Source organism: Pelodiscus sinensis, chromosome 32 (assembly GCF_052426305.1).
Source record: "Pelodiscus sinensis isolate ZL-2025 chromosome 32, ASM5242630v1, whole genome shotgun sequence".
NCBI classification, from domain to species: domain Eukaryota; kingdom Metazoa; phylum Chordata; order Testudines; family Trionychidae; genus Pelodiscus; species Pelodiscus sinensis.
The window spans coordinates 4561478-4584955 of NC_143083.1; the positions used below are offsets into that span (position 1 = coordinate 4561478).

Genomic DNA, 23478 nt, shown 5'->3' on the forward strand with positions numbered 1-23478 from the left:
GGACGGTGTCTTGGAGGCACCACGCCGGATTCTGGGGAGCGGGGCTGTGGACGGCTGGGCCGCCCAGGTCTCGGGAGCTCACCCGAATCCCAGGAGCCTTGGGGAGCAAATCAACCCGGCTAAGACACGTTTAGGTGCTGCCAGCCCCGACAGCCTGTCCCACCAGCCTAGAGGAGATCCGTCCTGTCCCGGCCCTGGTTCTCCAGCCGTCCTGCCCCTCTGGCTCCCAAGCCCCGTGGCTATTGTCCTTGGGCCAGTTTCCTGCAGGGCCAGCTGCCCGGCGGGAGGTGGAAGGAGCTAAGCCCAGGCCAGCTCTCTCCTTTGCTGACAAGCAGCGGGAGCAGGCCGGCGTTCCTGGCGTGCGGCGGTCGCTAAAGCAAGCTGAGCAGGGAGCCTTTGCGCATTGTTCTCCCCAGAACTCCTTCAGCTTTACTCAACGGGAGGCGTAAGGCCGATCCGTCCCGTCGCTGCCGCCATTAACTCCCCGCGATGGGATCTGCGATGAAAAGCCCCCGTGCGTCCCGTCTTTCCAATACGATTATGCCAGAGGGAGCGCTCCGGCGCGGAGGATGGATCCCCCTCATGGTTGCAGGGCATTGTGGGAAACGCCTGGAGATTGCCTGGTTCCCACCGGCTCGCGACTGGCGTGGGATGGACTCCAACGCTGGCAAGGGGAGCAGGGCTGTCTGGATTGAGCGCCCGGTGAGCTTCCCAGAGCTGGGAGAGCCTGGCAGCTTTCCGCAGGGCTGGGTGGCGCGGGCAGCTCGGGGACGAGCCACCGCGCCACAGGAAGGGGCCGCTCACGCTTCTCTGGCACCCGGCAAAGTCGGCGTTGGGTCTGAGGAGAAGATGCGACCGGCCTGGAGATCAGGGCTCTGGGGGCATCTCCAGGCCGAGTCCAGCATGGCAGCAGGCAGAAGGACCCGTGTTTTCTTGCCCTACGGAAGGCCTGAAAGCCCTAGAGGAGGCAGCCCCGGAAAGCCAGGCCCGTCCGCCCACGGGCTGCATGCAGCTCAGCCAGCGCAGGGACAGAACCGAATGCAGGGCCTGAGTCAGGGCCCTGGGGACCGAAAGAGCATTTGTGTAAGGGGACTGTTACCCCTCACTAAAACTCTGTGGGAGTTTTTTGGTTTGCCAGCTCCCAGCTTCAGAAGGGGAAGGGTTCATGAGACTGACAGACCCCAGAGACAATGGAAAGCAGCCAACACTCCAGCTCAGCCTGACTGACAGGTTGTAAGCGGGGATTGTTCTGGCTCTCTCTGAGCAAACAGAGGACACAATGCAGTGCAGGGCTGTACGAGTGCAGTGGCACAGGGGACACAATGCAGTGCAGGGCTGTACGGGTGCAGTGGCACAGGGGACACAATGCAGTGCAGGGCTGTACGGGTGCAGTGGCACAGGGGACACAATGCAGTGCAGGGCTGAGTAGTGCAGTGCAGGAAAGAGTAGTGCAAGCTCTGTGAAGAAGTCCTGCAGCGACAGAACCAGACACAGACAGCCCGAGCAGTGCAAGCTGTGTGCAGAAGAAGTCCTGCAAAAGGAACAGAGAGCTGAGACTGCTAAGAGGAGTGCAAGCTGTGCTGAGGGTCAGTTTTTGCAGCAGCAGAGCCAGGCATACACAGCTCAAGGAGTGCAGACCCTGTGTCGAGCAGCAGACTGGCAGTGCTCAGAGAGCCAAAAGGAACAGAGAAGCAACACAAGGAGCTGGAACTGGCCAAGCAGCACAGCCTGCAGCTGGGTGTGGTGAGCACCTGGGACCAGCAAAGTGTGGGGAGAGGCTCTGGACTGGGAGAGGGGTCTGGCCACTTCGAGCTTGAGACTGTGTGGTCACTACCAGAGCTAGCGTGTCCAGCCTGTAGCCCCCTCTGCAGCATATCCAGGGCCTCTAAGGAAGAGACTGTGAACTGTCCTTACACTCTGCAGACTGCTGTGTTGATGTCCCTGTGCTACAGAGCAGGGCTGTGTGTTCTCATTTAACCTTTCTCATTGTTTCTTATTCTTTTCTCTTTAATCAGATGATGTTTAATAAATTGTATTTGCTTTGAACCTTATGAAGTGATCACTGGGCCAAGAAGGCCTGCAGTGTAAAGAGAGCACCTCGGAGTGGGGACACCCTAACTCCTGCCCCTAGTGACTACAAGGTCAGGGATTAAGCCCCAGGAAACCTGGGCCCAGCCTTGTTGGGGTTTCAAGGGCTCTGCTACTCAGGAGAGTGGAGGGGGAGCCCTCAGGATCAGGGAGCCGTGGGGTAAAGGAAGTGGGAGCGGGGACTCAGATCCTTTCGCTGGTTCATTTCACCGGGGTGGTATAGAAGCCAGGAAAGTTCCCCACAATAGCGGGATCATTCCCTCACTTACATTTGGGATCCCAGGCGGCGGCTTCACGGGCCTGGCGAAGGGTCTTTTCTTCCATCCGGAACAACTGTTCTGGGGGGCAGGAGACGCAGGCAGCGTCCGCCTCCTGGGAAGGGTGCTGGGCCGACGCTGGTGCAGCAGGCGCAGATATTTCCTTGCGGGCTGGGGGAGGAAGATGCCAGCTGCTCTCCATCGAGGTCGGCTCCATCTCTCGACACCACCACTGAGCCTGGGTTGTTTCCAGTCCTGTCAGCTGTTGTGCCTCCCGCCGGACACAGATCCGGTGCCACGTGGATTCTTTGGGACCCTCTCAGGATCCTTTGCCCAGGGGGCTTAGCGGAGTCAGCGGCGCAGCCTGGCCGGGGTGGAAGGTGCTGTGCTTTGGCCAGGCCTCTGTGCAGAGCCCAGGGCTCCGATCGCTCCGTCGGGGCATCCTGCTTGCGGTCCACCAGCCTGGCTCCGCCCCCACGGAAGTCGACGGGAGAGTGGCCACCGATCTCGGCGGCAGCGAGACCAGCTCTGTGGCGGTAGCTAAGCGCCTGCACCAGAGCTACGGCTCCCAACCAGGGGTGCGCCGGCCCGGCCCAAGAGGTCCCCAGACCCTGAAGCCCAGGGAGCTGTGACCTGAAGGGTTGTGACATGGCCCCAACCTGGAGCTCCCAGAGCGTGCCGTGATTAGGAGGGGCCCAAGCCGCAGGGGCCTTCCACGGCCCGGTGGAGCACACGGAGCAGCCTGAAAGTGGCCTGCAGGCTGGGGAGGGGGAGCCGGCGCTCAGGAGAATCCAGGCTTGGAGGCGATGGAGCTTTTTGGCCAGCTCCTCAAGGAGGGCGGGGGGAGCAGTGCAGGCTGGGCGCCTAAATGCCCAGTGCCCTTGTGTCCTGGGAAAAGCACACGCGGGCCGTGCTGGGGCCTAGCGGGTCCTGGGGCCCGTTGCTGGGAGGCGCTGGAGGGCCCCGTATGGCCAGGGTCCGTGGTGACTGGGTTTCTCTGGGAACTTGCTGCTCCTTGGGACACATAATCCCCCCTCGTTGACGGGCGCCCGGTTGCCAGCGACGCACCTCCCCGCAGAGCGCTGCTGCCCTAGTTTGGCTCCGGAGCCGGGCTGTGGAGACAGCAGCGTCCTGCCCCCAGGGGCTGGGGCAGTTAACGAAGGGGGGAGGGGCCCTTGGCCATGTCCCACGGCCCCATTTCCCTCTGTTTCTAGGACGTGAGCCAGGGGGCCACGCTTTGCCAATTTGCTCCCAATGACAGGCCCAAGGTAACCCGCCAGCAGCTCTTAATTGGATTTGCTGACGCTAATTGCTATCATTTTTGCCTCAATTAAGCCATTTATTTCCCATTTAGGTCCCTCTCCACGGCACTAATGAGGAGCCATTGGTGGATCTGTCTGCCCATGATAGCAAGGCCCCCTCCCAGCAGCCTGGGGGGGAAATATCCCACAAGACAACGTGTCCCCCATCTCGTTCCCCCCCCAGGCTACCGGGGGAGGGGCTGCGCGTCCCCGCTGCTCAGACGAACGGCCCAGGACTGACCACCCTCCCCTCTCCACCACTCCACAAGCGGGCCAGGCAGGGGGAGCGGAGCCCCCGCCTGCCCTCGGAGCAGCCCATAGCAGTGGCCTCTGTCTGTCCCCCCATCCCAAAGCAGAGGTGGGCTGGCTGTGGGGCCGTGGCTCTCGGAACAGAGGCGCCCATCTGGCCTGAGTCTGAGCCTGCGGGCGCCCATCTGCCTTGGACAGAGGCGGTTCCCGACCCCCTGGTGCTGTCGGCTGTTGTGTCCCCTCCAATACCATGAGGTTCCAGGAGCCCGGATTGCAAACCCGGTGAGCAGAGCTTTTTGGGGGGCTGGGGAGGGCTCAGGTATCAGCCCCCAAGGGACAGGGAAATGGCTGCTCTGATACCGCTGGGGTTTGAGGCTCTGGGGGCAAAGGTTCAGGCCGGGGTGTTGCCAAGGGGCGGGGAGTCCCCAGGCCTTGCCCCCCCCCCCATCCGCAGCCAGACGTGACTGTCAGGCAGCAGGAGAACAGAAGGTTTATTAGTCGACAGGGACACAGCCTAGAACAGACTTGTCCGCACAGGAACCAGACACAGCCAGTACAACCCAGGTCAAGGGGGCGAGGGGGAGCTGGGGTCTGGCTTTTCCTGCACCCCAAGCCAGCCCAGACTGCCCCACTCCCAGCAGCCTGGTCCCGGCCCCCCAGCCAGGCTCCGCCTCTGGCCTTTGTCCTGCTTCCCGGGCAAAAGGTGTCACCCGGTTGCAACCCTCTCCCCAGCTCCGGTTATGGGGCATCAGCCACTGCTCATGGGCAGCTGGGGTAACCCCCCTCCGTGGAAGTCGCCCTGAAAATTCCCATCACCATGGAGGTAGAGGTGTGGTGCCTGGGGAAACTGAGGCACGCATACGGGGTTACTGCAGGAGAGTAGAACTCATGTGCAACGTAACGAGGTGAATAAAATCCCCATGGAGGGGGGCCGATCCAGGAACACGTGCTGAGCCGCACAGAAGTGACTCAGCTGTTCTGAGGGGTGGGTAGAACGCGTCCTAGAGCAGTCAGGCCGGGGAGGGGGGAGCGCGCCAGCCTGGAGGGACATGGAGGGAGGAACACCAGGGCGTTGCCCCTTCTGCTCTGCATGAGCCATGGCACGCACCCCCCCCCTCCCGCCCCACGCCTGGCTCTCAGAGCTGGTCTGCAGCCAGCAGCCCATGGGCCATTCCTGCGGGAACGCTGCCCCCTGCTGGCTTCCAGCAGGACAGCGAAGCCACACAGCCTTTGGTCTGCCCCCCTCCCCGCCCACCCATGAGGCTCTGCAGCTGTGTGGGGGGGGTGGGGGGGTGGGCAGGGGATCAGAGAATGAGTGGCCCCACAGTGTGTGTGCCGTGTTCGTGCACTCACCGGGTGGCGTGTGTCCAAGCGGGGGGATACTGTAAGAACCAGGCCCCCATGTAGCTGCAGCTGCAAAGGTGATTCGCTTTGGTCCCGGGGCTCGTCGTCGCAGCCACCGGCACCGTCTCTTCCCGTCGGTGCATGCCAGGGGCCCTGCTTCCATGTGGAGCAACTCTTGCCGGGAGCTGTGAGAGGTGCAGGGAAGCATCTACAGCCCCCCCTAGGCCCCAAGCTTGTGCGCCCGCCCCAGCCCGACCTGACCGGGGCTCACTGCTGGGTTCGCATGGCTCCACCGAGCTCGCTGCATCCTGCACTCCAGCGCTAAGGCCTGGCCAACTGCCCCTTACCGAGGCCGGTTACAAATAAGGCACCAAAAGACCAGCTTGGGCCCGTTTCCTCCACCTGCAGAGCCTCTGAGACGCCTGCTTGACTAGACCACTTGCTTCAAGGAAACAGTTTGGGGAGAGTCAGGTTCAAGTCCCTGGGCTGCCACCGATTCCCTGTGTGACCCTGGGCAAGTCACTTAGCCTTGGAGCTCCAGTCCCCAGCCATACCCTGAGGCTAACAGCACTGCCCTGCTACACCCGGGAAAGAGTCATGAAAACTTGTGAGGTGCTCCCATAATGCATCGTGGCGGGGGCGGTAAGGCCATGCCTACATTATGGGGGAGGGTGCCACAGCTGTGCAGACATAACCCCGCAGCATCGACTCAGCCTGCAGGAATGGAAGGGGCTTTCCAGAGCCGTAGGAACATCACCTCCCAGAGCAAGGGGCTGCCCCAGCCAGCCACCGCCCTGCGTCTGCACAGGGGTCAGCCGGCCTAGCTCAGGGGCGCTGTAGGGCCTGAATGTTACTTGTCGTCCCGGCCCATGGGCCGTCGCTCCCTCTGCCAAGGTCCCAGAGAGCGAGCGGGGCTGCTGCCGAGTTGTTCAGCCACCGCAACCAGCCGATGAGGGATGAGCCGTGATGTCTGGGCCTTCTCCTCTGACCTCTCCGTGACACCCACGGCTCGCTGCACAGGGAGGGCGGCTCAGTCCCAGCTCTGCAGGCAGCGTGGCCGCAGGCAGCAACGGGCGGCTGCCTCCCGCTTTGGCAGAGCCCGCTGGCAGCCGCGTCGCGTGAGGGGCTCCACGTGGCGCGTGCCCAGCAGCCGGACGACTGTGGGGAGAGAGGGATGGGCTGCGCGGGGGACTGGCCCTGGGCTACACAGCCTTTCGCTGCCCCCCCGGCGCTAAAATCCAGTCAAAGCGAGTGGCTGGAAGCTGAGGAGAAGCCAGTATGAGACACGGGGCTGCCAGGTCAGTGCCCCAGACCTGCTCCCCGTTGGAGAGAGCAGGGGCACGTCTGCGCTAGGAAGCTATTTAATCACTCCCGAAATAACAAAATCGAACTAGCATGTCCACACTGCGGGGAAGCCTCGAAATTAGACCGGGGCGGCTCCGTTAACATGGGCGAGCTACTTCGAGCGCTAGGAAGCTCTGGGGAGTCGTTAGTTGGAATGACTCTGAGCAGACATTATTCTGGAATAGCGGCACCGGAGCGTCCACGCAACGGCTGTTTCGAAACAGCTATTTTGAAGTGAGCCTTATTCCTCCAGGAAAGCGGGAGTCCAGGTTTCAAAATAAGCGGCCTGTTATTTTGAAATAACTGGCTTGACTGTGTGGATGCTCTGCTTATTAATTCGACTGGGGCAGGGGAGGGAGGGTTTAGGGTGCCAGATGATTTCAGAAAAAATACCAACCCCTCCCCCCCCCAAAAAAAGGATCCCGAGAATTGTTAAGCAAAAAACTCCCCCAAAAAGCAAAACCCAGCGTGGTCCCTTTAAAAACTGCGTGATGCCCTAATAGTCTGCCACCCGCCATCTTGCCTCCCTGCGCCAGGCCAGACAGCTCCCCTCTGGAACCCGGGAAGCACGAGGGTTGCCAGGCTACCTCCCTATTGAACCAGACAGCCTGGGATTTTCACCTCCTGGCCGGGAAAAAAATCAGAATGTACCCGACATTTTAGGTGTCTGGTATTTTCTGAATTTTTTTTTTACTGGACAGGAGGTGAAAACACCGAACTGCCTGGTTCAATACCGGACACCTGGCAACCCTAGGGTTTTATTGCCAAACAACCCCTAGTACAGGCCAGGGCCAGGAGAGAGGAAAGACCAATGAGCCTGAACCACCCTCTTGCTCCCTCAGCTTGCACAAGGTGTCCACACCGCGGGAGAAGAGGCACATCCCAGCACACCTGTGAGCAAACCAGTGCTCCAAAACTAGAGCATGGCCCACAGCCGGGAGGGGGGAGCAGATCCGACTACCTCGCTGCCAGAGACCGAGGCACGAACCCGGGGCAGCTGGCCTCACCCGCCGCTCTCTCGGCCGCGGCTTGGCTCTGCTGTTAGCACGCAGGCTGGGTCAGCGCGCAGGGGTACCTCAGAGCATGCCGGGATGGACACCTCCCCGTGGAGCGTACCCCCTGAGACAGCTTCTCCCCCGCGCCTCCTCGAGGGGGTATCAAGGAAGGTGGGAAACAGGCCCAGAAAGGACAAGTGACTGGCCCAAGCTGACACCCCGAGGCAGAGTTGAGCACAGAGGCTGTGTCTAGACTGGCAAGTTTTTCCGCAAAAGCAGCTGCACTGGCCTCTTGAATTTCCGCAAGAACATTGAGCATCTCATGTAAGAAACCCGTGCTTCTTGCGGAAACGCTATGCTGCTCCCATTCGGGCAAACGTCCTTTTGCACAAAAGGGCCAGTGTAAACAGCTCAGATTTGTTTTGAGTCACGAAAATGGCGATCGGGGCTTTTTTGCGCAAAACCGCATCTAGATTGACACGGACACTTTTCCGCAAAAAGCACTTTTGCGGAAAAGCGTCCGTGCCAATCTAGACGCTCTTTTCCGCAAATGCTTTTAACGGGAAACTTTTCCGTTAAAAGTATTTGTGGAAAGTCATGCCAGTCTAGACGTAGCCAGATTGTCTGCTCCCGCAGGGCCCTGGCACTGCACCATCCTGCTTGCCCTCCCCCCGCTCTCCAGGACGTGTGTGAGCACAGTAACAGGGGTCCTTGACTTAGGGTCTGTGGATGCTGGAGCTTCCAGCTCAGGACACTCACCCAGGCAGGCCTGAGTAGGCTCACGGGCTAAAAATAGAAATGTTGCCGCACTGCAAGCGGCGGAAGGGACCAGTTGCTCCAGTCCATGTCCAGGGTCTGTATGTGATGCAACTAACAACGACCCGGCTGGGTCAGACCAAGGGCCCATCCAGCCCCGTGTCCTGTCTGCCAAGTGGCCACCGCCAGATTCCCCACAGGGAATGAACAGAGCAGGGAATCATCAAGCGATCCCTCCCCCGTCAGCCATTTCCAGCTTTTGACAGAGGCCAGGGACACCCTCTCTGCCCACAATCGCTAATAGTCATTGATGGGCCCAGCCTCCATGAGCTAATCGAGCTCATTTTTTAACCCTGTTTTAGTGTCGGACTTCACAATATCCTCCGGCAAGGAGTTCTACACGTTAACTGTATTATGTGAATGACGTCCTTGTTTGTTTTTAACCTACCTGCTACCCATTCATTTCACTTGGAGATCCCCCTAATAATTCTTATGCTATGGGAACAAGTAAATAACTTTTCCTTATTCACTTTCTCCAGCCCAGCCCTGATTTTGTAGACCTCTATTCTAGCCCCCTTAATCTCCTCTTTTCTAAGATGAAAAGTCCCCGGCTTTAAGTCTCTCTTCATGACAGCTGTTCTAAACAATCCCCTAAGCATTTTCCTTGCCCTCCCCCCCCCCCGTGCCAATATAGCTTTGATATGATACAACCACATCTGTATGCAGCATTGAAGATGTAGGGCTACCATGGCAATAAGAGAGTCTCCGTCCTATTTTACTGATTCCTAACCGTTTGCTTGTGTGACTGCCGCTGCACCGCGAGGCTTTCAGAGAACGGTCTACACCGACTCCAAGACCTTTCTCGAGAGGCGGCTACTCTCTTTTTGGTGCCTTCACTCAAGCACTCCGAACAGCCCAGCAGCTGGTAGCAATTTACATGTTACTTACTTTGGCTGGATGCAAGGGTGGTGACTTAGAGGTGAAATGGCTTTGCATCCAATTATTGCTCTCACCCCTGCCAAGCCATTTCCTGCTGTCACAGCCATCCCAGCGCTGCCCAGATCTCCAACCAGCTGGGCTGCGTGACACTCACAGAGCTCTTGGCACAGCTCCCACTAGCAGACATGGCGGCTCAATGATTTGCAGGTGATGCGTAAGATCCCAAATTCAGTGCATCTCTCCCCCCCCCTTAAATTTTGAAGCATAAATAATCGTGCAGCCTGGAGCAGCAACAAGCAAAGTCCCAGCTTTACTATCCTGGGAGGCACAGCCCCACACCCATACGAAACCCATGCCCAGAATTCAAAAGGCTCTTGCATCGCCCTGCAGCGCTCCTGCATATTTGATGAAGCCCCGTGTTAGAAAGACTGGCTGCAGAGGACAGGAAAGCGATCAAATGCAAAGCGAGGAGCAATTGAACTCATGCGGAGCACAGTAGAATAAGCCCAAGAAGGAGAAGCCCAGGTAGTCAAACAGCACCCCTGTGCAGACACACCATGCTTTTTAAGAGGCATATTTACATTTAGGCTATGTCTACACTGGCATGATTTTCCAAAAATGCTTTTAACGGAAAAGTTTTGCGTTAAGCATTTTCAGAAAAAGCACGTCTAGATTTGCGGAAAAGCATCCTGCCAAAGCACTTTTTGCGGAAAAGCATCCGTTGCCAATCTAGACGCGGTTTTCCGCAAAAACGCCGATCGCCATTTTTGCGATCGGGGCTTTTTTGCAGAAAACAGTACTGTGCTGTCTACACTGGCCCTTTTGCGCAAAAGTCTTTCGGAAAAAGACTTTTGCCCGAACGGGAGCAGCATAGTATTTCTGGAAAAGCCCTGACGATCTTACATGAGATTGTCAGTGCTTTTCCGGAAATTCAAGCGGCCAGTGTAGACAGCTGGCAAGTTTTTCCACAAAAGCAGATGATTTTGTGGAAAAACTTGCCAGTCTAGACACAGCCTTAGAGACACTGCCCAGGGAAGGAAAGCTTGACAGGTTCATACCTACAGCTGTCCGGGCTTCTGGCTGTTCTGCATGCTGTGAGCACCTAGACTGTATAACGCTAAACAATGCTCCCTTTAATCTCTTCCATCTATGTGCAGAATAATTTATGTGCACCAAGGCCCAGGCACGTGCACCACCAGGTGAGACAGAACCAGGTGGCACCGGACCCAAGGCCCAGCTTGCAGGGAGCCCTGAGCCTAAGATGGAGATTGGGTTACCTGGAGATTGGGTTACCTGTAAAGGGTTGTGTGGTGGGGCTCACATACAGCCCCTGCTACAGAAGGAAGAGGGTTGGGCGCAGGGGGATTTCTAGAGGCTGGAGCCTGTCCTCCCCCGCTGTCAGCAGGAGCGCTTATGACAGTCCCGTCCCCTGCCCCCACAGAGAGTGGTTACTGGCGCGACAGCGCCCAGCTCCCCCTTTCCTGCAGGGACCATCCTATCCCACCCAGAGAACATGCCCACGGCCTTCCCCCCCTCAAGGCCTCCGCTCCCTGCAAGCAGCATCTCAGCTCTCTGCAGGGGCAGCGGGGTGGAGCAGTCGCCTCTTGAGATGCATGCGAAGGGCAGGCTCAGCCTCCCCTCCTAAGGCTGGGTTGTTAATTCCAGGCTCCTCCACCCCTTGGGGCACCCTTAGGGCTCCCAGCACGACTGGGCACAAGATGCTGGCAGCAGCCTGGTCAGGGCTCTGGAAACAGGAGGCCTAGAGTCACCTCTGGCCTGCAGCCTCTTGGCACCAGCCAGGCCAGGGCCAGGCACCCCAGGATGGAGATGTAAGTGACTAGTTGCTCCCCCTTGCTGCCTCTGTCGGGGCGGGGGGGGGGGGGGGGAAGAGAGGGAGGGAGAAGAGAGGAGAGCAGGATCCGGTGCTGGGGGGAAGCTGGCTTTAAGGCAGGCTCCCCCCAGCACTGTCTCTGCAGGATGGGGGTGGGGGGGGGAGGAGAAGAGTGGGGAACTGTGCAAGCAGGGACTGAAGCAAGCCCCGCTCACCCCGTGCCCCCTGCTGCGCTTCTGCCTTGGAAGTGTAGGAAGAGCTGCAGGTGGGGAGACAGTCTAGATGTGGCCTCCATTCACCTCCAGTTGTATCCTGCAGCTCTGTACCCCAAGCCCCGCCGAGAGCCGTGACCCCACATCCCCGTCTGTTGCCCAGCTCCAGGGCAGAGACGAGCCAAACGGCTTTTGAAAAAATCACATGAAAAGGTTTATTCGGGTAAGTCTCAAACGCTGAGCATTGCATTTTATAAGTGGATCCAGCACCCCGGGGCATGAGTCAGCACGCAGGGAACCAGGCATTTCCACGCCGCCGTAGCCACCAGGGGAAAATAACCGCTAGGTCCCGGAGCGGAGGGGCCCATTTACCCTGGAGGGAAGAGGCAAAGAACAAGGATTCCAGTGACTGCGCTGACCAGGAGCAGCCCCAGACACTGCTGGGCAGGGAGGGCAGAGCATCTCAAAGAGGGGGCTCGATTTCAGGCCCCCCCACCCCCACCCGCGACACTGCCAGGGGTGGAAGCTTTGGGACAGCCAGGACTGCCGGCTGGAGGCATCGCTCAGGGAGGTTCAGGGACCTCACGCCAGGTCCTGAGTCTCACTGACATCCCAGGGGGCCAGTCAGACCCAGGGCCTGAGGGGAAAGGAGGCCACAGGACAGCGGCTTCTGGCTTTGCAATCCCTTTCAGCAGCTCCCAACTTTGGCTCATTCTTCGAGTGCTGCTCAGAGCAATTGGAGGCGGAGCTGCCAGCAGGTGCTCAGCACAGAGGTAGCTCAGGCCCTCCATGGAGCCAGGGGTTTCAGGTCCTGGAAAGGGTTGTGCCTGCACCTCCCTCACCCTCCGCAGGGCAGCCGGTGGAAGGGCAGACGTCCCACGGGATTGGGAAACGTGCTCCCAAGACCCAGTTCCCGTGGCCCCCTCGCCCCTGTGGGCACATACCCCCCCCCCCCCCATTGCCCAGGAGAAAGGACCTATGTGCAAGGGGGACCCCCTGCCCCCACTTACCCATCACCTCAGCCCGTGGCTCCTGGTAGTCGCCGCCGCTCGCCGGGGCCGGCTGCTCCGGGGCCTCCCCGCCGCCGCTCGCCGGGGCCGGCTGCTCCGGGGCCTCCCCGCCGCCGCTCGCCGGGGCCGGCACGTTCTCTCCAGTCAGAGCCGCCTGCGGAGTCAAGGGCGCCCCACTGGGCAGCTCAGACTAGATCCAGCACCAAGAGCCGGCCGGCTACGTCAGCTCTGGTGCTCGGGGGCGTCAGACTAACGGCCGGGCTCAGGGGGGCCTCAGAGGGGATCCAGGCCCTCTGGGGTCGGGGACAGAGCAGCAGCGGGAACAGCCACAGAAAACTGGCTCCTGTCAGCTACAGGCCCCCTCCAGCCACCTTGCGCCGTTTCCTTGGTGACCAGGTGGTTACGAGATCGGTCCAGCGCCACCATTCCCCTTCCCACAGCTGGGCATGAGGGGTCAGCTCCGCCGCGGCCAGCCCTGCTCCGGGGAGCCAGCCTGCAACCGGCTGTGGGGGAAGGGGGCAGCCGTCTACCCATTCACCAGAGCCAGTAAGCCGCACCCGTTACGGGCGAGCTGCCGGTTAGCCTGGCACATCCCTACTCAGAACAGGCTGGCTCGCCCCCATGGCCAGTGAGTGCCGCTCCCTCACCTGCCCGTCCGGCGAGTCCTTCAGCTCCAGCACCCCGTCTCTCTCCTCAAACTCCAGGTCGGTCTCGGTGTCGTTCTGGGACCTGTACTCCTCGCTGTCCGTCTCCGAGCGAGTTGGCTGCAAAGGGGAAGGGGCCCATGCGCTCAGGACAAGCGGCGTGCCAACGCTCCCCCAGGGGGAGAGGGGAAGGGGCCCGTGCGCTCAGGACAAGCGGCGTGCCAACGCTCCCCCAGGGGGAGAGGCTGCAGCAAGCCTAGGGCAGAGGGCAACCAGCTGCTCTCCGAGAAGGGGGCAGACTCCCTTGAAGGGGAAAGGCGAAGGGCAGCTGGGTGCCCAAGTCCCTTTGGGGGAGGGGTCGCGGTGCTGACTGCCTCAACGCCACCTGCCTCCCCCCAGCTCCCTGGGTGAACAAGGGTTTGAGACCATGGGGTGGGACTACAAGCAGCAGCCTGCCCCTGCCAAGATCTGGCCTGCGACAGCCCAACGCAGATTCACCGCGGAGGCAAGAGGTTTAAGAGCATCCCCTGCCAGGCTCCCCAGGCATTCAAGGGAGTGTGGAGAAGCTCATAGCCCAGTAGCTATATTGGGAGACGACTGCAAGGGAGGTTTAGGTTGGACATTAGGGTGGCTCAACACTGGAGTAAGTTGTCTAGGGGGGTTGTGGAATCTCCATCACTGGAGATTGTTAGGAGCAGGCTGGACACACCTGGCAAGGATGATCTAGCCGGTGCTTGGTCCTGCCGGGAGGGCAGGGGACTGGACCTCGAGGCCCCTTCCAGCACTAGCGCTCTCTGGTTCTGGTTCGGGGCTGTACGGGCTGACGCCAGCTGTACGCTGGCCCAGCACTAGCATGGCAGCTCCTTTCCAGAGCCAAATGGAACAGGGATAGGAGGGTCAAATACACCAGGGAGGCGGAAATTAAAACTCAAGGCCCCAGCTGGTCTTGCCGTACCTCATAGGTCGAGTCCTCCGTCTCCTCCTCCAGCAGCTCTTCCTGCAAGACCTCCACCCAGGACTGGTGCTCCTCCAGAGCCACGTCATCTTGCTTCCTTTTGCTCCCTTTGCCCAAGGGCTTGACTGGGCTTTTCTGGATCTCTGCAAGAAAGCCACCCAGAACGCAGTTAGCACCAGGGCATGTACCCCAGGGAGGTTTGGTCCCCCCGGCCCAGAGCCCCTCTCCCAGAGGCCAAGCGTGGCCCAGCAGCTTTGCCCCGTGACTACTCCCCTGGTTCTGCTCAGGTGATGGGTCCTGGCTACAAGGCTTAGAGAGAGCCCAGGCAGGTCTTGGCTCAGTGCTGGGCTCGTGGCCAGACTCCCTGCTGCTCTGGCTGCTGCTTTTTGGAGAGCCTTTGGGGCTCGCTGCCACCTTAATAATCCAGCTTCCGCTGGCTTTGGGGGAACAAGCAGGGAGCCAGGAGCAGCCAGCACCTGCCCCCGGGGGAACCCTTTGGGTCTCACTACGGTTTTGAATTTGGGGTAGACACGGACGTGGCGCCTCTGTCTGGTGTCTCGGCGCTGCGCTCCACTCGCTGGCAGTGGAGTTTCTAGGCAACACCAGCAGCAGAGCCGGACCAGCGTCTTCTGGGGGAGCCTGACACGAGGGCCCCAGCCTGTCCGGGAACCCAGCCGGCTCCTCCGTCGGGAGCTCTTCCTGCAAGAGGAAGGTGACCCACGGAGCCTCACTGAGCCTCTGCTTTCACCCAGCCAGCAACAGGGCACGGGCGGGGGCCTGGTGCCTGCCGGGGAAGCCCAGGAGGGATTTCGCTTCTGGATGCTGCAGGAAGTAGCCAGCGACCCCTCCCCTGCAGGGCAGGCTCAGCTCGGCGCTTACAGACAGAGGCGAGGAGAGCCGCTGGCCTCATCTGCAGTGGGGATTTGGGAGCCAGCCTGCCGACAGGGCAGGGGGCGGTGCCAGTTGCCCCAGGGCCCGGTGAGTCAAGCACTGGTGGCCAGAGTCCCAGGCCCTTTTGAATCACCGCCGGAGCACTGCGCAGCACGCTCCTGGCAGCACTAAGGGCTGGCTGCTCCAGCCCCGCCCCTTTTGCCTGAGGCCCCGCCCCCCTTGCCCAGGAGACCAGAGGGGCTGACAGAAGTGAACTGGGCCAGGTCCCCGGATTTAAGGAACTAGCCTCTGACCTGTGCCAGTTCAAGTCCCACCTTCCCCTTGCCAGGGAGATGCAGCCAAGCACCCTCCGCCCCAGGGAGGTCAAGGCCAACCAGGCCTCCCGTGGGTGCTCAACGCAAGTGCCCCTCTGAGAGTCCAGCCCTGCTCAGGTCTCACACCCGGGGCCGTTCTGCTGGACACTCTGCGGAGCCCGCTGCATAGCGACAAGCCTCACCCTCGGGGATGCCGCCCTGAGCCATGTGGGCTGCTGGCACGTAGCCGAGGGCCTGCTGGAACCTGGAGGGGATGACGGTGAACAGGAGCCGTGCCAGTCTGCTGAGACGCTTCTTGGCCTGCCGCACGGGCCTGGCCGGGGAAGAGGCATGACGGTCCCGCCTGCCCACGGTCTCCACCAGGCCCGAGGGGCGGCCCCAGGCCGAGATCTTGTGCAGGAGCCCGACCTGAGAATGCGAGAGAGGTGCCTGACTGGAAAGCCGGGGGGCGAGAGGAGGGCAGGCCGCCCTGGGGAGCAAGCAGGCAGTGCCGGGCAGCTGAGCCGCAGCAACAGCTAATGGCCATAAGGCCAGAGCAGCGACCCCTTCCCACAGCCCAGCAGGACACGCCGGTCTCTGGAGCGGGGCAGGGACCAGCGCACGTGGCGGAAACAGCAGCACCCTGCACCCTGACTGCAGCACCTTGGGAGGGTGGGGAGGGGGGAGCAGCAGGACCAAGTGCCAGGCAGCCCCCAGCTCAGACACACCCATGTGCCCAGACACTGCTGTGGGGCAGGGGCAGGCACTTACCAGGGATCTGAAGAGCCCCCATGGAGCCATGTGGTGGCGGAGCTTGGCCAGCAAGGATTCGAAGGCCAGCATCCCCTGCACAGGGAGAGGGGGGGTTAGAAGAGCCAGACCTTGGGCACTGCCCCCCCCAGGAAACCCTCCTCCCCCTCACCTGAGGGACCCTCAGGGGTTTGGTTTTCAGCTGCATGAGGAACGACAGACGGAGCCGGACAGAAGCCTGGTGTGGCCCCACCCCCAGCACCGTAGCTACATATTGGGCCCGGCCCAGCTGCTCTGTGTTGGGTTAATCAATTAATCAGCCCGGCTCCCTCCAGGCCGCCTGGTGCCCCAGCCCAGAGAGCGGCTCCAGGGCCTGCTCCGGGTGCGCTCAGGGCTCCCTGTGCCTGGGCTGGAGTCGCTGACGCGCTGCTGCCCCCAGCTCTGACGTCTGGGGGGTCATGCGGCGAACGCTGCACCCACCAAATTCACCCCAATATCCCACTGCTGGGGGTCACTCAGCCCCCCAGCTCACCCCACACCCCACTGCTGGGGGTCACACAGCCCCCCACCTCACCCCACACCCCACTGCTGGGGGTCACTCAGCCCCCCACCTCACCCCACATCCCACTGCTGGGGGTCACACTGAACCCCCCCACCTCACCCCACACCACACTGCTGGGGGTCACACTGAGCCCCCACCTCACTCCACACGCCACTGCTGGGGGTCACACTGAACCCCCCACCTCACCGCACATCCCACTGCTGGGGGTCACACTGAACCCCCCACCTCACCCCACACCACACTGCTGGGGGTCACACTGAGCCCCCACCTCACTCCACACGCCACTGCTGGTGGTCACACTGAACCCCCCACCTCACCCCACATCCCACTGCTGGGGGTCACACTGAACCCCCCACCTCACCCCACACCACACTGCTGGGGGTCACACTGAGCCCCCACCTCACTCCACACCCCACTGCTGGGGGTCACACTGAACCCCCCACCTCACCCCACACCCCACTGCTGGGGGTCACACTGAGCCCCCCACCTCACCCCACATCCCACTGCTGGGGGTCACACTGAACCCCCCACCTCACTCCACACCCCACTGCTGGGGGTCACACAACCCTCCACCTCACCCCACACCACACTGCTGGGGGTCACACTGAGCCCCCACCTCACTCCACACTCCACTGCTGGGGGTCACACTGAACCCCCCACCTCACCCCACACCCCACTGCTGGGGGTCACACTGAGCCCCCCACCTCACCCCACATCCCACTGCTGGGGGTCACACTGAACCCCCCACCTCACCCCACACCCCACTGCTGGGGGTCACTCAGCCCCCCACCTCACCCCACATCCCACTGCTGGGGGTCACACTGGACCCCCCACCTCACCCCACACCACACTGCTGGGGGTCACACTGAGCCCCCACCTCACTCCACATGCCACTGCTGGGGGTCACACTGAACCCCCCACCTCACCGCACATCCCACTGCTGGGGGTCACACTGAACCCCCCACCTCACCCCACACCACACTGCTGGGGGTCACACTGAGCCCCCACCTCACTCCACACGCCACTGCTGGTGGTCACACTGAACCCCCCACCTCACCCCACATCCCACTGCTGGGGGTCACACTGAACCCCCCACCTCACCCCACACCACACTGCTGGGGGTCACACTGAGCCCCCACCTCACTCCACACCCCACTGCTGGGGGTCACACTGAACCCCCCACCTCACCCCACACCCCACTGCTGGGGGTCACACTGAGCCCCCCACCTCACCCCACATCCCACTGCTGGGGGTCACACTGAACCCCCCACCTCACTCCACACCCCACTGCTGGGGGTCACACAACCCTCCACCTCACCCCACACCACACTGCTGGGGGTCACACTGAGCCCCCACCTCACTCCACACTCCACTGCTGGGGGTCACACTGAACCCCCCACCTCACCCCACACCCCACTGCTGGGGGTCACACTGAGCCCCCCACCTCACCCCACATCCCACTGCTGGGGGTCACACTGAACCCCCCACCTCACCCCACACCCCACTGCTGGGGGTCACACTGAGAGCTTCCCACTTCACCCCACATCCCACTTCTGGGGGTCACACTGAGAGCTTCCCACTTCACCCCACACCCCACTGCTGGGGGTCACACTGAGAGCTTCCCACTTCACCCCACATCCCACTTCTGGGGGTCACACTGAGAGCTTCCCACTTCACCCCACATCCCACTTCTGGGGGTCACACTGAGATCCCCCCATCTCGTGCTGACATCCTGCGCCGGTGGCTGACCCAGGGGGGCAGGCTGGGCTGCCGCCGAGCCCGAGGAGTCAGCGCTACGTCTAGAACGAGGTCGCCAAACGTTTCCCTGACTCACGAGGTGCCGCAGGATGGGCCGAGCGCCTAGGAGCAGCCAATGCCTCTCGCGCCCCGTCAGCGGGGAGTTCCCAGGGTCCCCTGGGCCATGGCCAGGCCGCAGGCCCCCCTTGCATTGGCTTTGGATTGGGCCTCCCGGTGCTAGGAGCTGTAGACACCGTGCTGGCCCCTTCGCTGGCTGAGTCACCCTGCGGGGTGTGTTGCTTACAGCCCCCTCCCGGAGGCGAGTCTTTGCCTTTGTCCCGCAGTTTCTGGGGAGCACTTTACGAAAGGCCGGCAAGGATCAGCAGCCCCAGCGGCAGCTGGACTAAAGGCACCGGTTTGCTGGGAGCGTGGCAAGAGGCTCTCCAGGCTCTCTGGGCCCTCGTCAGGTGCGGGTGCCGAGGGCGTGTGCTGGGCTCTGACACATCAGTTAAAACGTGTTGAGCGAGGGATTCTTCCCAGCTCCTGTTTTGCACTGGAACGTGAGAACGGCCAGACTGGGTCAGACCAAAGGTCCTTCTAGCCCAGTGTCCTGTCTGCCGACAGCGGCCAGCACCAGAGGGAGTGAACAGAACCGGGAATCTTCAGTCAAATCATCCATCCCCTGTCACCCATCCCAGCTTCTGACAAACAGAAGTAGGGACACCATCCCTGCCCATTCTGGCGTATAGCCATTGATGGGCCTAACCTCCATGAATGTTTCTAGCTCTTCTCTAAACCCTGTTAAAGTCCTGGCTTTCACGACATCCTCTGGCAAGGAGTTCCACAGGTTGGCTGTGTATTGCGTGAAGAAATACTGCCATTGGTTTGGAGGGGAGGACAAAGGAGGTCTGAGCCTCGCTCTATCCCCCCACTCTGTTGACCTCCCAGACTGAGTCCCACACAGAGCAGGTGCCCAGCCCCACCGTGCGCTATCCAGGGTTATGTTTACCCGGACATATTGTCTCACCCGGGGGATAGCCCTGGGCAGATGAAGTCACGCGACCCAGCGTTCCGGTGCTTAGCAGAGCTTCACGCAGCCCCAGCAGGCAAGCCTAGGAAACCGACTGTGGCTTGACACTTCCGACCCGCCGTCCTGATCAACCGTTCAGAGGTAGCTGAGCCCGGATGGGAAGTCCCGGGGTGGCTGTCTCCATGGGATCATTCCCACTGCTCTGCTGCCACCTGGGATCAAGACGGGAGCTGGCATGGTTTGGGATACGTGACTCCGACGTGACCGGTTCCCACTGAAGGTGCATTGACGCTGGAGCCAGAGGCGTGACGGCAGCCCGTGTAGACGCACTGAATCCGGATCTAGCGCCTCTGGCCACAGTTTGGCTGTGCCGTTGTTCGGTGTGGGGCACACAGGCAGGCCACTTTGTTCCTCTGCACTAGTCCAGCTGTCCCGGACATCGGTAGCAACACTCCCCGTGACTCCTGAGACCTCAGCCCCCTGGGGAGTGCCATCTGCACTAGAAGGGGTGTGCTCCCCGCTGGCCGGGCGGGGACTGTGAGCAGGGCGTGGCACCCCTCGGTGACCCTGCTCACACAGTCGCGGTTATCCCCAGCGCAGCACAACAATCGCCGTCGGTCCAGTGCGGGAACCGAGGCGCCGCCTCCGTGTGCCGCTGTCCCCGAGCAGGCGTCCCATGGGGACCACCACAGGCAGTGCCACTCGGTGTCTCCGCATCTGCCTCTGGGTGCAGGGAGAGACGCATACAGGACACATGCTCTCCGGAGAGGATTTCAAGGTTTCTCGGTAGGGCCCCCTCCCTTCTGGGGGCCCCCCGTCACTGCACCTCCCCAAAGCATTCCTAAAAAAATATTTCGGATTCAGTGAGAGCTGAGAGCTCCCCTCCCCCTGTGGAGAGGCCTCAGCTCTCCCTCCCCCATCTCCCCAGTGCCGCACAAAGGGGGAGAAATAGAAGGAGTTGCTGAAAAGAAGCGAATAACTTCAGCCAAGGAGCAAATAACAACAAAGGTACCAGCTGGGGTTGCTGGGCCAACCATGTACAAAGAGGTGGCTTTGTAACTAAATGTGGTAGTGATCCAAACGGGCCTCAGTGCTCACGTGGAGGGGTGAAGGAGAAAGAAAGAAAGAAAGAAAGAAAGAAAGAAAGAAAGAAAGAAAGAAAGAAAGAAAGAAAGAAAGAAAGAGAAAGGGACAGAGAGAGGGAGGGGGAAGGAAGGGAGGGAGGGACAGAGAGAGGGAGGGAGAAGGAAGGGAGGGAGGGACAGAGAGAAGGAGGGGGAAGGAAAGGAGGGAGGGACAGAGAGAAGGAGGGGGAAGGAAGGGAGGAAGGGAGGGAGGAAGGGACAGAGAGAAGGAGGGGGAAGGAAGGGAGGGAGGGAGGGACAGAGAGAAGGAGGGGGAAGGAAGGGAGGGAGGGACAGAGAGAGGGAGGGGGAAGGAAAGAAGGGAGGGACAGAGAGAAGGAGGGGGAAGGAAGGAAGGGAGGGAGGGACAGAGAGAGGGAGGGAGAAGGAAGGGAGGGAGGGACAGAGAGAAGGAGGGGGAAGGAAGGGAGGAAGGGACAGGGAGAGGGAGGGGGAAGGAAGGAAGGGATCCAAGCTGTCAGGTGAGCATTTACTTCTTGCTCTCCACAAATGCTGCTCCCTCATGCCTCCCCCCCATACCTTGTGCTTAGGGGGCTCAGCCCTGGAAAAGCCAGAGCTCTGTTGATTGACTCTTTGCATCTCTCTGCTTGCCGAGCACCCCCAGCCCCTGCTCCTGGAGGCCGTGCTCCCCTTCTTCTGACCCAAGCAGTGGCAGGGACCCCTCTGTCCATAGTCCCTAGCCAGGAGGGCGGGAGCCGGTTGGACGTCCCCTCCTCCCCCCTTGCTCTGCTTTGCAGGGGTCAGCCGCTGCGTAAGCCCTTGTTCAGAGAGAGCCGCGCAGCCCCGGCTGTCTGGCAAGAGTCATCCCGGCGCGTCACGGAGCGGGAGCAATCAGGGCTCGGCGGAGGGTATAAACAAGAGGAGGCGGCTGCACGGAGCTGGAGAGCGAAGCAGCGGAGAGGAGCCGGTTCACTCCCAGCTGGAGATGTCTCTGTGGGAGCCCGCGAGGCCCTGCTGGAGGCCCCCCCTCGGCAGACGTGCCCGAGACGCCTTCACGTACGTGGTGACGCCCGAGCGCATCCCGCAGTTCATCATCCCCTCGCTGGCCGTCCGTGAGGGCAGCAGGCCGCCCGGCCAGGGGAAGGAGCCGCCGGAGCAGAAGACCCCCCAGAGAAGCAGCTCGGAGCCCGCCGTGAAGAACGAACGTGCCCTCTGGGGCGCTGGGCCATGCTGCTCCAGCGCGGAGCTGGCTGCCCGGGTGGAGGAGATTCCAGACCCCGTCACCCGGGCCGCCCTGTCCCTACCCCACTTGCCCAAGATCACCACGCCGTACGGGTTCCTCTCCCTGGGCCAGAGCCCCCAAGTGACCAACGAGGAGGCCTTGTTTTCCCACTTGCACGGAGCTTGCGCCCGGTGCCCCGGTGGCAGGAAACAGCCGGCGACCCAGGAGCAGCCGGGACAGTGCCGCCACCCCAGGGCGCCCGGCGCCCACACGGACAGTCGCTCTGGGATGGGTGGTTGCCTGAGAGACTGCAGGCAACTGCCCTGTCGCAAGGGCAACAAAGGGAGCCCAGGCTGCAGCCAACCAGCCGGGGACAGCCAGGTCACCGGCGTGCGGCAGGGCAGGGAGGCGGAGGACTCCGAGGGCAACCCGAAGCCCCTGCCCATAGAGACTGGTCAGAACAGCTTCTCCGCCCCAGGGCAGCCTGCCAAGAAGCACAGGAGGAATTTCCTCCAAAGCCTCCTGAAGAAACACTTTGCACATCTCAGACATTTCCCTCTCCACTGACCTTGGGGAGCAGCCGCCGGGGACCAGGGCACGTCCCCCAAGCCTGGGAATTCCCCCGGGGGCTGGGCGTTGGGACTTAGACACAGCGCTGCACAGTTTCCTCTCCCCTCTTGTGCGAAAAGGTGCAAGGAGCTGTCTGAGGAGTGTGCCCGGCTGCCTTCTGCTGGGGGAGGGAGGAATCGGAATGGCCCACGGCGTGTCATGGGCCCCACATTCCCCGCAGTTCTCTGCGATTCTCTTGGGCATGTGGGGTGGGCAGTGTCTTCTCTCCGTGCTGGCGTGGTGGAGGGCAGCCCAGTGACAGCAGCAGCCCGCGGGGGTGGATTTGATTGCAATGCCGTGTACCTAGAGAAATGTTCCCTTTGGTGACTGCCCTGCCAGCTGTGTAGCAATAAAGCTTTTTTGTGCCGACTCAGCTCTCTTTCCATGGGATGCCTGGGCCTTGCGCACGGTGCGGCCGTCTGAGGAACGGGGCGGGCAAATACGGGCCTGCGGGCCAGATCGGGTCTGCCAGGATAAGCCCCGGCGGGCTCCCTCTGCTATATTTACCTGCACCTCCGCAGGTACCTGCAATCGCGGCTCCCATTGGCTGCGGATCGCCTTTCCCAGCCAATGGCAGCAGTAGGAAGCGACGTGGACCAGACACTTCCTGCTGTTCCTATTGGCCAGGCACGGCGATCCGCCCCCCGGCTGTAGCAGAAAAGAGCGGTGTTCTATGGGCGGAATGCAAAACCCACTGGCCGGAAAGGCTTTCGGCACCTGGGGCAGACGGGCAGGGGCTCCGTTTCTTGTGGACTGAAGGTGAAGGGGGATTTACTTGCAAAGCTCAGCGTCCTGGGGAAAGTACCAGGGATGGTAGGAGTGGGCTGAGTCTTGCCGGGTAAGGCAGAAAGGGCCAGCAGTTCACCTAGTCTGATCTGTATATTCCAGGCCCCCAACCTCACACTACACCCAGCAACTGGACCGAGGTTGAATTATTACAGGCCGCAGGAGACAAGACTGAAATGCTGGCAAAAGAGATACAGGCCAGCAGTGCTTCCTCACATTTATTCCATTCATGTGTGGAATAAATGTATGTGCATCAAAGCACGTGCACCACCAGGAGAAACAGAAACCTGCCTGTGTTAATCAGCAGGGCGGCACCGGACTCTCTCCTGAGGGAGCCCTGAAAGTACGTAGGAGGTGGGGTCCCAGGTACCTGGACACACAACAAACCAGGGAGGAGCTGCTGGAGGGGGCAAAGAGATCAGGCAGAGCCCACCTGGCTGCAGGGGCCACTGAGACCTGCCCACCTGCGAGTTCCTGTGCTGGGTTCAAAGCTCGTTAAACCCTCACATGCCACAGGGTTACTCATTTTTTTAAAGCAGCACCGACTGGGAGTCACTCCGGTCTGGAGACCAGCCCTGTTCCCTCCAG

The 23478-nt window shown here is 61.2% G+C and overlaps 1 protein-coding gene across 3 annotated transcripts; it reads right to left on the bottom strand.

Moving 5' to 3' along the window:
* Nucleotides 1–11409: 11409 nt before the first annotated feature.
* LOC142819043 (uncharacterized) lies at nt 11410–21291 on the bottom strand. Of its 3 annotated transcripts, none has more exons than XM_075903183.2 (7): nt 20853–21291; nt 15881–15955; nt 15313–15538; nt 13926–14068; nt 12974–13090; nt 12327–12480; nt 11410–11689 (listed from the first exon to the last, which is right to left on the bottom strand). In XM_075903183.2, the coding sequence occupies exons 1-7, from the start codon at nt 20910–20912 to the stop codon at nt 11685–11687; spliced, it is 780 nt and encodes a 259-aa protein (XP_075759298.2). In that variant the 5' UTR covers nt 20913–21291; the 3' UTR covers nt 11410–11684. The 3 variants fall into 3 exon arrangements, with proteins under 3 accessions (XP_075759298.2, XP_075759300.2, XP_075759299.2); XM_075903185.2 differs by lacking the exon at nt 20853–21291 and adding an exon at nt 19186–19635; XM_075903184.2 differs by lacking the exon at nt 20853–21291 and adding an exon at nt 16032–16146.
* Between the last annotated feature and the right edge of the window lie 2187 nt (nt 21292–23478).